General features: G+C 37.1%; 1 protein-coding gene across 2 annotated transcripts in view; it reads left to right on the forward strand.

Moving 5' to 3' along the window:
- The window catches only part of CPEB4 (cytoplasmic polyadenylation element binding protein 4), a 62,133-nt gene extending 53,953 nt beyond the window's left edge, over positions 1-8,180 (forward strand). For both annotated transcript variants that reach the window (XM_055325220.1, XM_055325221.1), the window contains 2 exons: positions 1,145-1,326; positions 3,764-8,180. In XM_055325220.1, coding sequence (XP_055181195.1) covers positions 1,145-1,326; positions 3,764-3,991 — 410 coding nt within the window. In that variant the 3' untranslated portion in view covers positions 3,992-8,180. The remainder of the gene's footprint in view (positions 1-1,144; positions 1,327-3,763) is intronic.
- Positions 8,181-13,439: the final 5,259 nt, after the last annotated feature.

The following is a 13,439-nucleotide window of genomic DNA, read 5'->3' on the forward strand; positions in this document are numbered from 1 at the left end:
TCTGCTCCCAGTAAATCATTGAGTGATGTTGGACAAATTGTTTTCCCTAATTTTCAATTTCCTCATCAGTCAAATGGAGTAATTAGGTGTATCTTCTTCATATAAAGTTTTTCTGAGGATTAAGTGGGGGGAAAAGTGGTGCCAAGTACTTCCTGTGGTGTTAGTGAGCCTCACTCTCATCATCTGAAAAAACCAAGAGTAGATTATGTTAAGAATTTCAGGGTTCGTTTCCCATGCCCTCATTTGCTTACCAGCTATTTACTGAGCTCCGAAATATAGTAGGGTTCTCAGCAGTGCATCGTATTTGTAGTACTTCTAGAAGAGTTCATCCCCAACTTCAAGTAATTTGAGGTTTATTGGTATAAATTAGATAAAGAACATAGAATGAACAAGAATGCAGTTTCACAATTATAACATTTCATGGAGAACATGATATATTCATTATTTTAGGTTTTTATAGAAAAACAATGGTGAACAGCTAGACTGTAGGGAAAGGTAATAAGGATTTGATGGAGACAGTCTAGAAGGACCTCCACACAGAGTCCACCAGTCAGTTTTCTAGTGGTCACATGGTTGTTTATATTAAGCAATACATTATTTTTTTTTTAAATTTTTTTTTTATTTATTTATTTATGAAAGGCACACAGTGAGAGAGAGAGAGAGAGAGAGGCAGAGACACAGGCAGAGGGAGAAGCAGGCTCCATGCACCGGGAGCCCGACGTGGGATTCGATCCCGGGTCTCCAGGATCGCGCCCTGGGCCAAAGGCAGGCGCTAAACCGCTGCGCCACCCAGGGATCCCTAAGCAATACATTATTAACTGTAAATACATGGTGGCAGCATGGTATAGAGCAGATAGCCCAGGGTGTAAAGCCCAGCACTGTCACTTAACCAACGGTGCCTTGATTTCCCTGGGAAATTACCACCTACTTCCTTCCAAGGAATGTTGTGAAGTTAAAAAGACAACATATATGAAGCACCCAGGAGAGCCCTGCTCCTTACTTAAAAGAATAAAGATTAATGATTGGTTTAGTAATTATTATAAGGATGTGAGCTCAGAATACAGATGAACTGCTTTAGATGAACTCTTTTGTGAGCTAGGTGGATTTTCCTGTTTCCAAATACCCTCTTTGCTCTTTTATTTAGTGGAGCTTGCCATGATAATGGATCGTCTCTATGGAGGTGTGTGCTATGCTGGGATTGATACTGACCCTGAGCTGAAATACCCAAAAGGAGCTGGGCGAGTCGCATTCTCTAATCAACAGAGTTACATAGCTGCTATCAGTGCCCGCTTTGTTCAGCTGCAGCATGGAGAGATAGATAAACGGGTAAGTCCTAGATTATATTCTGGGAAGTTCTAGAAATGGTCCTCTCAGTAGGTAATTACCAAGATTGGGATGGGGGGATTTTATATGACAGTAAAATTGGCAGCTGATGATTATGCCTCTAGGACCAAGTGGGTGTATCCTTTTTAATACACCTAAGGATTCCTATGAATTTTTTCTGTCCCTTAGTGTTTTGAGTAGCCTAACCAGAAAGCTGTATCAATTTACTCAGGGCAATTTAATCTCCTAAGCTATCACCTCCATTCATTCATTTATTCAGTTAGTCAATCATTCAGTAAATATCATTACATCAAGTACCAAGCATCAATGCCCCTGAGATCTCCTGACCTTTTTTTAAATCACGAATACTGCAGTAATTTTCCAGTGCGCTGTTTTCCACTGCCCTGTATAACAAACAACTGAATAAATTCACTTGTAGGACTGCATATCTTAGAAATACTTTGTTATAACAAATTGAGTGGAAGACAGCATAATCTTTTTATTTGTAGTATATTCTATCACCTAAAATTAGGTAGTAATTAGCATTATTTTCAGCATTTAAAATTTTTCTTTGTTGGCTTAGCTTCTGAAATAAAAAGCTGGAGAAAACCTCAGAGATAGTATTCTCCTGTTTTCTAAGGTACTGTATTTGAAACTCTGTTCCGTTATCCATTTTATTTCTTTGAAATCACAGATTTATCCGTTATTTTTGTGTTTCATGCATTTAAACAATTGTTTTAGCGCGTAGGACAAGAAGTTCCCTGTCCTCAGGAGTTTATGTTCTGATAGATGTATCTTATACTGATACTACTCAAAGTATGGCCTAGGTATAACCTGCCAGAAGCAAACAGTTACTAGTTTGTGGCGAGATAGGACTTTACACCGGAATGTGAATCAGCTACATTAGTAAGCATAATGTTTAGTTCAGCTTTTTTTTTCCCTCCTCATAGAAAGACCCTCTTAATCAAAGAAGCAATGCGTTGATTTGTATTCTGGTGTCAGCTCCTTATTTCATGGGAGACTGGCGCTTTCATTAGGGCTGACTTAGATATCAACACTCTGAGGCATTGTGCTCAAAAAAGTCCTTATTGATTGATTGTATTGTGCTATTCTCAATTCATTATGTAGAAACTATCAAGTCAGTAGAGGTTTACACTTATTGCGTATGTTTCATTTTATGTGTATGCTACTTCAGTGTCAGAATAAAATATAAGATTATGGTGGAAATCATACTCTGTTGTGAATTTATAAAAATAAAGGTATAGACTATTATAAACACACAGGAAGAGGGCAACACAAGTTGCAGTATACATTAACAAGCCCACTTGTTTTTTTTGTTCATGCTAAAAAATATACCCATGTAAGCAGTGTCTTCTGCCTTGCTGCTTCATCCCAACACAGGTGTCAGAGGTGTAAGGTTAGTCATTGGAAATGCAGACTTCATTCGTATTCTTCTGCAATCGAGTTCTTTGGCCAGTGTTCTTGCTACTCCATAGATGTTATGGAATGGCCTCAGGGCCAGAAGGCTAATGCTGTAGTTTTGTCTGCTCTTCCTGTCTTCATGTCAATCGTTGTCTTTTGTTCACAGCTAACCTTTGTCAGCATTCCTTGTCAGAACTGGATAGCACCAGTGGTAGCGATAGCCTGGTATAAGGAAATTTAACCATGAATCTCTCCAGGACTAAAAATAACCAACTCTTTTCTCACTGGTGAATTAATAGCCAGGTTATTTTTAATGCTTGAGAGACTCAAATGACAGGTTAGCCTATTGAACATTGGAACAGACCCAGTTTTATAAATTCGCCTCTGACTTTTAGACTGAAGTCAGCCATTCTTACTGACAGAACAAAGCAAGGTTTTAGATTGTGAGTTATATGGCTGTATCTTATTTTCTCCCAGTTCTGCATTTGTGATTATAACCCAAGATGTGTACACTGTAAATAGAAACCATGACCCAGGCTTTATTACAACTTAGAAGCTTATGACGCAGATGCCAGGCATCTTCTCTCTGATGTGAATATTGAAGTGCTATTTTGTGGAACTGGGAAGCTCTTAGTTGGTTTTGTTTAAATGATAATTCTACACATGACAAAAATCCAGATCCACTAATTAAAGTGACAGTTTGTGTCTATAAATACTCTCCTGTGGGTTTAATGTTCTAAACAGTTGGCTTCCTTTTTTTTATTTTTGGTGGAATCCTTTTTTCCTTTGAAAAGTGGCTATTTAATAAGACAGATATGTAAAATGACGGGTATAAAAGTCTTACCAGGTTCTTAAAAGATGGGCTATCTTAATCTCAGTCAAAGAATTATTGACTCTTACTTTTGGGTGCCCTGGCACAGATTCCCTGGCAGTGGATGGAAATGTACACACCATAGTCAGCATTGCCTGTGCCATTTGTGGAAAGATGTAAACTCGTTTCTTTTATTTTTGATTGCAGGTGGAAGTTAAGCCATATGTCTTGGATGATCAGCTGTGTGATGAATGTCAGGGGGCCCGTTGTGGGGGAAAATTTGCTCCATTTTTCTGTGCTAATGTTACCTGTCTGCAGTATTACTGTGAATATTGCTGGGCTGCTATTCATTCTCGTGCTGGCAGGGAATTCCACAAGCCCCTGGTGAAGGAAGGCGGTGACCGTCCTCGACATATTTCATTCCGCTGGAACTAAAGGGGAACTACAGTGCTCATTTTCAGGCCTCAGAATAAGTGCACTCTTCTGTTAATTCTGACCCCTTCCTCAACCTCTTCACGCTGGCATGTCCTTTCGTAGCAGCCCGTCATTTAACAATAGTATAATGAGAAGAATGACCTATAATATAGGTGTTTTGTAGATTCTTGTGTCACTGAAAACAATATGTACGAACTCCTTTTTCGTATTGCCATCGTGTTGCACGGAAGTTTTGTTCTCTTGTTTTGCTGGAGACCAAGAGGATCCAAACTTCCTGTAACATTTTCTTAGAGGAGAAAGAGAAATATTAAAAGAGAAATGAAACAATAGAGTATTTTGGGTTTTTAATTAAATTATTGTTAATAATATAACATATAAGAATACTTTTATTAAAATGAACCATGCACCAATAACACTATCAGTTTGTCCTAACACAGTTTCCCCCCAGAGAAATGCTTTTGCCTTTTCCTTTCTTTCCTTCTTTTTGCCCCTCTTCTTCCTATCCCACCCTTTTTTATTCATTTAACAGCAGTGGAGGAAGTTAACAATTATTAACAGGAAAGAGCATGTGAAAGCAAACACAAATGCATGAGCAAGATTGAAGCAGCATTAGAACAAATCATAAGGGTTTAGAGGCCGAATAGAATTTCATGACGCCTCAGAGTTACCACATCAGAAAAAAAAAAGTAAAGTAGGCAGAGCTAGGTTTATTTTCTTTTCAACCATTTTTAAAACTTAAGAATGTAAAAATTGGGTAAATTTACTACTGAGGGGAGTGCACTTATTTATTTTTAAACTTTCTTATCTGGTCACAGCCCCAGGAAACCTACCAAAGCTAGAATTAACGACAACTGGTGGGAAAACTAGCATTTCCTCTCCTGAAGAACAAATGTATAAATTTTATTTTTGATGTTATATATAAATTCTATATCCTAATTTACTAACACTCATCAGGTGTCAGCCTTTGCTCTCCATTTTGACGGTAAAAAACACGACAAAACAGAACGGATCTAGAGATACCTCAAGGATATAATTTCTGATTTTGTGTTATAGTACAATTGTAGCCAAAACTGGAAAACAAAACCAATATACAAATTGGCCGCTGATTGGCTTATGTTTAGATTTAAAGTTACTTTGGGTATCCTGTAATTTAGTTGTAACATAGAAAATGAAAAAAAAAAAAAGTAAAAAAAAAAGTAGTTGCAAAGTGTTTTGCACTGTTGAACTAAGTAACTGTGTAAATCTGTGCAAAGGTACGTATGTTTATCTTACTCTTCCTATAAAAATAACATTACCTTTTCAGAACTTAGCATGGGACATAGTCAGTGTTTGAAGTGCCAACTTCATCAAGTAATGCATGCTTTATTATAAATAAAATTCTAGCTTTGAAAGGCGTTATTATGTGTTGAACAGTATGCTTCAGGGGTAAATTTAAAATAGTCTCTTGAAGCCCTGGTCATGGAAGTAACTTTTATGTTAATTGACATTCTCTTATCAAATGCTCTATCCACCATTAAAAGGATCATTACCAGTGTGCAAAACATTAAAAAAAAAAAATCTAATGGCAATCTTCTAGTTGTGCTACCTAACAGTACCATCTTGGATCCTTCAAAACCAAAGACTTGCCCCAACACTACGGTGGAACCACCTGGCTGATGACCCCTATTGATTATCGTTAGGAAAAGCAGTCATTTATTTTTAACACAGGCTTTAATGAACTATATACCTGTTAAGTTCCAAAGGTCAAAATGGAGGCATATGCTGTCTAATGGTCAAACGTAGAAAGGGAGCTGCTTTTAAAGAATTCCCTGCAAATATTGAAAGCAGTCATGCGAATGGAGGGTGCTCTTGTGTAGCTGGTCAGGGACTTTTTTTTCTTTTCTCCTGAACTACATAATTCTAATCGAAATGTTCATTTGCCTCTTTTTATTCTTTTAAATGCTTGTAGGTGGCTTGGGGTGTGCTATTGTGCTGTTCCTACTCAGTAAACAGGTGTGATGAGTTAACAAGAAATAACACTGTTTGAGAACTAGCTTTGAATAATAATTTTTCCCTTTGTACATGACCTGCTGAATTTCGGTACAGTGTTTTTGTAGCTAACTTATTTTGTCATGCACATAATGTATATTTGTTATGCACTACTTTTGTATATCTTGTTTTTCCAACAGTGAACATTTTTAGGCACACTTTTCACTGACGGGATATCTCTTTATGCAATACCTCAATTTTTCATATTGCAAAGAGTAGCTTTTTGTACTTTTATTACTGAGAGATCTTCATATACTTCATTTTTTAATATAAATAATTTTAATAAATTTTATTTTCTTATATTCTGCTTTTTATACATTTCAGTGCTCTGCATACATTTTAAATTATGAATGTTGTGCACTGGCAATGCTATTTTAGAGTCTGCAGAGAAGAGAAAGCATGTTGCTTAAACATCCTTCCCCAGCACCAGCTATTGGTGTACCTATAATTTAAGAAATAGTCTATGTAAAGTCACAAATTAATGAAAAAGATTCGCATGAAAATGACAGATAACACTGTAGTTCCTAAAAAGAAAAAAAAATTAAATTCATAAGCATAGGGTAGAAATTTAAAATAACAAAATTGTCTACAGCTTCTTACTAATAAGTTTTTAAAATGATTCATAAAGCAGACATTCTTGGTGAATGTTTAGCCATTTTTAATATTAATAAATTGATGTTAAGTGTTTGATTCAGAGATGTCTGCTCTTTTAATTATATATAAAGAAAAAAATAGCCTGCCGTGGGACAGGTGTGTAATGTTAGTATGCATGACTAATGTAAGAAATTGTTATTCTACTAATATTTACTTGTGATTGTGTGACAAGCGTGTTTACAGATTATTTGGTTACACTTCAATTTACAGGGCATAAACAATTATTATCTATTACTCTGAACTTTATTGATTACATGTCCTTCAGATTACATGGGATTGTAGTTGGGAGTTACCATGTAACTCAAAACATAATTAACATGTAATTAGTTTACAGATTTTAGGGTATCACTTCAATTTACCAAGCATGTAGTTCTAGCGCACTAGCATGGCACCAGCCATGTACTTACAATGTAGTTACAGAGTAATTACATGGTTATTTTTGCAATGTAAAATAAAGTGTTTCTGATTATTTTCTATGTAAAGGAACCCTTTCCCTTCCCCTTCTGGTCCCCACGCTTTGGTATAATATATATACTTCTCCATACACAGACCTCTGCAGAATGCAAAATAAAACTTGCAGTGAATGAATTTAGCATTTTATGAGAGTGCTGTTGGAAAGACTTGATAATTCACCCCTTTTGTTTTGAAGAGTTGAATCTTCTGTTAAAAGGTGATTTAAAACTTGAATGTGATGAATTGTGGCAAGTTAACTTCAAGTTATGTGCAATACTTATTTCAAACTTTTGAAAGATCTTTGCAGTGTAATTCTTTGTTTTTAATTGCAGACATTTAAAAATGTCATTTTCTACTGTTAAGAGTAATCCTCTTTCTTGCTGGTGTTTCTAAAGAAAAGAATCAGAAATCAATCTTTCTACTAATGTAAATTTGAGATTATTTTTAAAAATGGAATAAAAGAGGTTTTGGTCATTTGCTTTATTTTATTATCTTATTTTAAAGCTACTGTGATTGATAGCATTGTAAGAATTGGGACAATATTGTATTCAACTGTTTTATTTTTTATATTTTTAAAATTTAAAGTATAATTAGTTTTTATAATTTTCATCAGATTTTTGTTATATTTTTTGGAAGTGAAACTTTTAGCAAGTGGGTGTCTAGTTTTTACTAATCCCTAATGTTTTTTTTTCCAGTGTATTGCTCATATTATCAGAAGGAAAAGTTATTTAAGTATGTCAGTTAATTGTACTACTTGGCTGAATTTCCATATAGTTTTTACTGTGTATGGGGAGGTTGTAGTATTTATTATAGCATTTTAAATAAGGGTAATTCATTTTTTATTAAAGTCATTTTCACGTTAAGTTCCTATTTTTGTATGTTCTACTCTTAAGTTATATAACACAGTTCCTTTTTTAAAAGAGTTCATTTGTTGAAGTGCTAGTGGAAAATTAATGTTATTAAATAGTTTGCAAATGACTATTTATACCAGTATGCATATAATTTTTAAATATTTGTAATGTGAGATGTTGAATGAATAAAACTTTTAACTCAGCTTTCTTTTAATATACTTATTTATTGGCAACGTAAGTAGATTATGCTTCCATGATTAGGAATGTTATTTAAAAAATATTAGGTATTATACTCTTGGGCCAAGGCAGAACAAACTAATAGGAAAAGATGTCCAGTCATGTAAGTACTAGTGGCAAGTGTGTGTTGTTCATGTAAGTTTGTAAATATTGGTGGTTTGTTGTCTTTGATCTGCACTGTTTGTTCACATACTGCCCTGCAGAGCCCTCCTCCCCCTTTTTTTCCTTTCTGTAGCCTTCAGTGTGTGTGTGAGGCCTTAGCCAAGATCGCACTTAAGGCCAAATGTCCAATAAAAATCAAGGGAATGTGTGTTTTCATAATGAAGGTCACTATCTGGGAGATTTAGTTTATGGTCTTTGCTAACGAAGAGCCTTGATTTTTGGCCACTTGTACAAGAGGATCGTGGTTAACAAGTCTTGACTTTCAACGCCTGGTTTCTCCTGAGATCCTAACATCACAAGATAGGGCCTCTGGGGTAAAAATCTCTATAGCATGTGAGTTGAAAGTCTTATCTTTGCTTTGGTCCATTAATCATGTGGGCTACTGAGAACTGTAATGTATTTTTACATTTTTAAACTGCATTTTCAGACTTTTAAGGATTTCTTATGATATAAAATATGATGCCAAGAATATTGTTTTGTCAAACTTAGTTTCTGTTCTTTCTCACCATGAGTATAGTATTCTTAAGCCTAGAAGAAGCAGTTCTCCTGAGATAAATGAGCTGAAGAGATCTTAAATGGTCTTTCCTGATACGTAGCTTTTCCAGCTCTAGGGGGGCACCTGCAGGGCTGAACCAGTAGCTCATGGGATCTCTCAGGAATACCGGGTCACAGAAGCTTCGATTGACAATAGCCAAAACTCCTGTTCAGAGTTCAGTGAAGGGCCCCTAAGGAAGCCCCAGGTACATTGGAGATGTAGGTGGCATTTGGTTGCTACCTTCTACAACATCCCTTGGCATTCTGGGTTGATTTAGGCACTTAAAGAAAAAAAAGTGAGTAGATTGTATTTATTTATATTAGAAATATTTATTTTAGGCAAGTGCGTATCAACTGTAAGTGATGTGACAACTAAATCTTGGAATAATCTTGATGTAACAACTCAATCTTGAAATAATACGTAGGTGCAATACTTTCATATTTTAAATCCCAAAACAGTGAATCTGAAGAGGGTGTAAAAGGCTATTTGGGCTGTGTTTCCTTATTCACTATAGTTCACCCAAACTTGCCAAAAAAGGAAAGTTCCCTACCCCATTCTTAACCATTAACAATTAAGCTATTTCATAACCCCTTTTGGTAATGGTTTTTGTATCCACACCCAGTTCAAAAGCAAAATAATTTTTTCAGGGAATTTTTTTTTTTAAGTTTGATAAATACTCCTTTAATGTCTGATCAGAAGTCATGGGGAAAGTAAATTCCTGATTTTAAAAATTAAGCAAACATGAAATAAAAACATTTAAAGGGCAAGTCTTTTCTGAAGTATGTAATGACAGAATGATAAACAAGAACCTCAATATTTGTTTTGCACATCGTGATCATCAGAGCACTAAGGTAGTCCTTACTACAAGAAACAGACAAAATGTAAAGTTCTGTCATTAAATAAACTTAGAAAATAAGGTACTCTGTTGCATGGAAAATCAGAATATGCAGTTAGCTCGTGAAGGCTTTGAGAAGTTTTACAGTGAAGAAACCTATTTTGCTTTGTTTAAAGTGTCTCCCCAACCAACACCAAATTTCTTTGCCTATAGTCTCTGTTTACAGACAACATGGGATCCCACAGCACATACTTAGAATACATTGTTCTACCTTTTAGTATGTTTACTGGTATCAGGAAGTCAATCTCATTTTTTGTTGTTGTTGTTGTTGTTGTTCTGCAAAGGGCTGTTGGTCCTATCCCTCCCTACTCATACCCAGGGCTGTTGCCGTTGTTCACATTTAACTTTACAGGGTTTCGACACGGTTGCCTGGCTTCTAACCCCGGCACCATTTCCAGTTTCGCTCCTTAATTCCTCTCCCTCTACTCCCAGTTCCGGAAGAGAGAAATTGCTTTGCAGAATGAACCATCACCTTCCTTGCAAAGCTATTTTGATTATGCCACTCCCTGGCTCAGATCAGCCCTTACTGCTCATGAGGGCCACCACAAGTACTACTTCAGACAGGCAGCTTGTTTGAATCTGCCCTTCATGACATGCTATCTTTCTGATAATTTATATCATTTCCCTCCTTTGAAAAATTTCCCTTGCAAGTGTCCCCCTGCACCCCTGCCAATACTCTGAGAACAGGACCACAGGCTTTGAGTAAACTCTAAGAATTCAGAAAATGAACATTTGTGGCCTACAATGAACTCTTCAGCAGTACCAATCCAGTTTCTCTTATTAGAGAACATTTTGTTTTGGCATGCCTGAATTTTGTTGGGATATTTTAAGTTCGAATCTTTTTCTAGTCAAAAATTGGGTGTCATTGTTGACTGGCTGGAAAAAGTGTCTTACTGTGATTCAGTGTGCTGACCAGAGTTGGAAAAGTACAGTTTGTCTCGAGGAAGTTAAAAATGAACAGTGGCGTCCACATGCAGTGCATGTGCAAGCCACCAGTGTTTTCTATTGGGTATAATCTGATTAAGTGTCAGTGAAAAACTGCTGGTGGGTAGATGGGGGGTGGAGGGTGGTGAATCAGTGAATACAAATGCCAAAAGCTAAGCTTGAGCTTTCTTTATCCTTTTCATTGGAGTTCTATTTCAGTAAGCAGGGCTTTGATACCATAAAAATGTCAATGTGATTAAGCAAATGTCACCATTTAAAGAGATTATTTTCAACTCATCTCCCACCTCCCTTCAACACCAAAAGAGAGAGAAAAGAACCAAATTACCCAGGAATGACCCTTCCGCCCCTGCCCCACCACAGAACTCACTAAGGACAACACAGGACATTTAAATTTTGTTCCGAGATGAGTTATCCAGGATAAGAACTGGTGGTAATAAAAATTGTGAAACTGTCTGAAAGGTTTTCGGTAGGGTCCAGTACAGACCTGAGCCTCCTTTTTTGAATGAATGGAGACATCATTCACCTCTCACATTTGAGAGGAAAAATGAAGCAACCCCTTGTGTGTTTAACTGCTGGCTTGAAGATTTGATTCCAAAGACTTGCCACAGGGGTGGGGAATGGCCTCATCTGTCAGGTGATTCTCAGCTCTCCTGACTCAGCAATGATGGAATGGTTTGCTTCTGGAAGAGGAAACCAAGGATTGCTGACCACCTTGGTAGGTCAGGCACTTACATACACAGCATAGATAGCACCCCTGTTGAGGTACTGAACAGAATACAGAACTATCTCCAGGAAAAGTTGGGTGATTTGCAAGGTTACACAGCCTGAATGTGGTAAAGACTGGATTCAGTGCCCATCTACCAAATCCCACATTCTTTCCCTATAAACCTCACTGCCAAGGGAATAGCAATGGATGGAATTTTTTCAGTTGGTATTTTTTTTTAAAGATTTTTATTTATTCATGAGAGACGCAGAGAGGCAGAGACACAGGCAGAGGGAGAAGCAGGCTCCATGCAGGGAGCCCGACATGGGACTCGATCCTGGGACTCCAGGATCACGCCCTGGGCTGAAGGCAGGCGCTTAACCACTGAGCCACCCAGGCGTGCGTTTGTTTATTTTATTTATTGAAAAAGAGCTAGAGAGAGATAACCCAAGCAGGGGGTTAGGGAGAAGGGGCAAAGAAGAAGAGTTAGTGCTGTGAACCCCTAAATTCCAGAACCACAAGGAGTCTGGGAGTAAAAACAGCAATAATTACAAGTAGCACTGATGCCATGCTTACCAAGTGCCAGGCATCTTGCTTGCTCTTAAGTGTTTCCTCTTTTCAAAGTCCCACAACTTCACGAGATAGGTACTGTTCATGTGGTCACTTCAGGTGGCTAATGTTCAGAAAAGTCAACTAATTCAACCCGCAAAGCCAGGATTCAAACTCAGACACACAGATTCCAGGTCCTGTTTTCACCTCACCCCTTTTGAGTTTCCAGCCAGCCAAAGGAATTTCATAAATATTTTACCAATAAGTTATACTGAAAGGGTATCATTTTACAAATCCATCGAAAAATCATTGCCTTTTGTCTTTCAAGGATGTCTTTAACAATACTGTGATACCTATTTTTTGTGGTAGTTATGTCATCTCCTAAATTGAGAGAACTAAGGAGTGGCCCAACCAACCAACCAAATCACATGGGTGCCAAGAAAGGATATCTAACTAGCCAGACAGATGAGTGGATGGATGGGTGGGTGGTTAAGTAGGTAGGTAGGCAGACAGACTGACAGATTTACATATATATTATATATATGTCTATACATCCATTTTGGCTTTTTTTTTTTTTTTGATTCAAGGAAAATCCCACCCAGGAGAAAGGGTTTTATTTCTTCCTATAGAACTATAATTGAACACGTTCTAAATATAGAAGTCAAGCCTTCCCTCACATATCTCATTCTTTGAGACTCTGCAAAGTCTCGGTAATCTGGCAAAAATAGTCCTGAAATCCAGAAGAGCAGAGAGAGGCTTTCTTACTGATGAATTTTCCTGGTGAATTTTAAAACAGCACTTGAAATTTTGCTTTTTGGACTGAGATGTCAGAATCATTAAAATGGATTTATGCAGAGAATATATATATTTATATATATTTCCTGATTTTATATATACGTATATACACATATAAATATACATGTATATAAACATATATATTCAAATAAAAAGAAGTGTTTGCCATTTTTAGAGCACTGGAGCTCTGGAATGCACAGCTTTGATCATTGCTGCAGCCTGAACAGCTGTTCCTGAACAGATGTGATGCTGTAGAGCCTAGAAGAACCAACTTAGAATGTTTGAACATAGATTTGCAGCAAAATGCCTTTCTTTCTGAGGGAGACATTAAGGCTGCAGCCAAATACAGTCGTCAGCAACTTCCTTTTTCTTTGCCACCCAAAGAATTCAAATGGAACAAAGACCAACACAACATTCTAAAATGGGAAGAGATACAAATGGGGACTCAGATTTGCTCTCCTAAAGTGTCCCACTTAAGTCAGAATCAGCCCTGCCCCGAGGGGTGGGTGGCCCAGGGCTGGGAACAAGGGTGGGTGAAGGTGGGGGGAATGGGAAGGACAGGAAGACAAGGGAAGTGGAATTCAGTTACCAAATACAGTTTTGTGCAAGAAGTCAGTGGCACCTCCCTCCACACACAGAGC

This window comes from Nyctereutes procyonoides, unplaced genomic scaffold (assembly GCF_905146905.1).
Source record: "Nyctereutes procyonoides isolate TBG_1078 unplaced genomic scaffold, NYPRO_anot_genome, whole genome shotgun sequence".
Taxonomy (NCBI): Eukaryota; Metazoa; Chordata; class Mammalia; order Carnivora; family Canidae; genus Nyctereutes; species Nyctereutes procyonoides.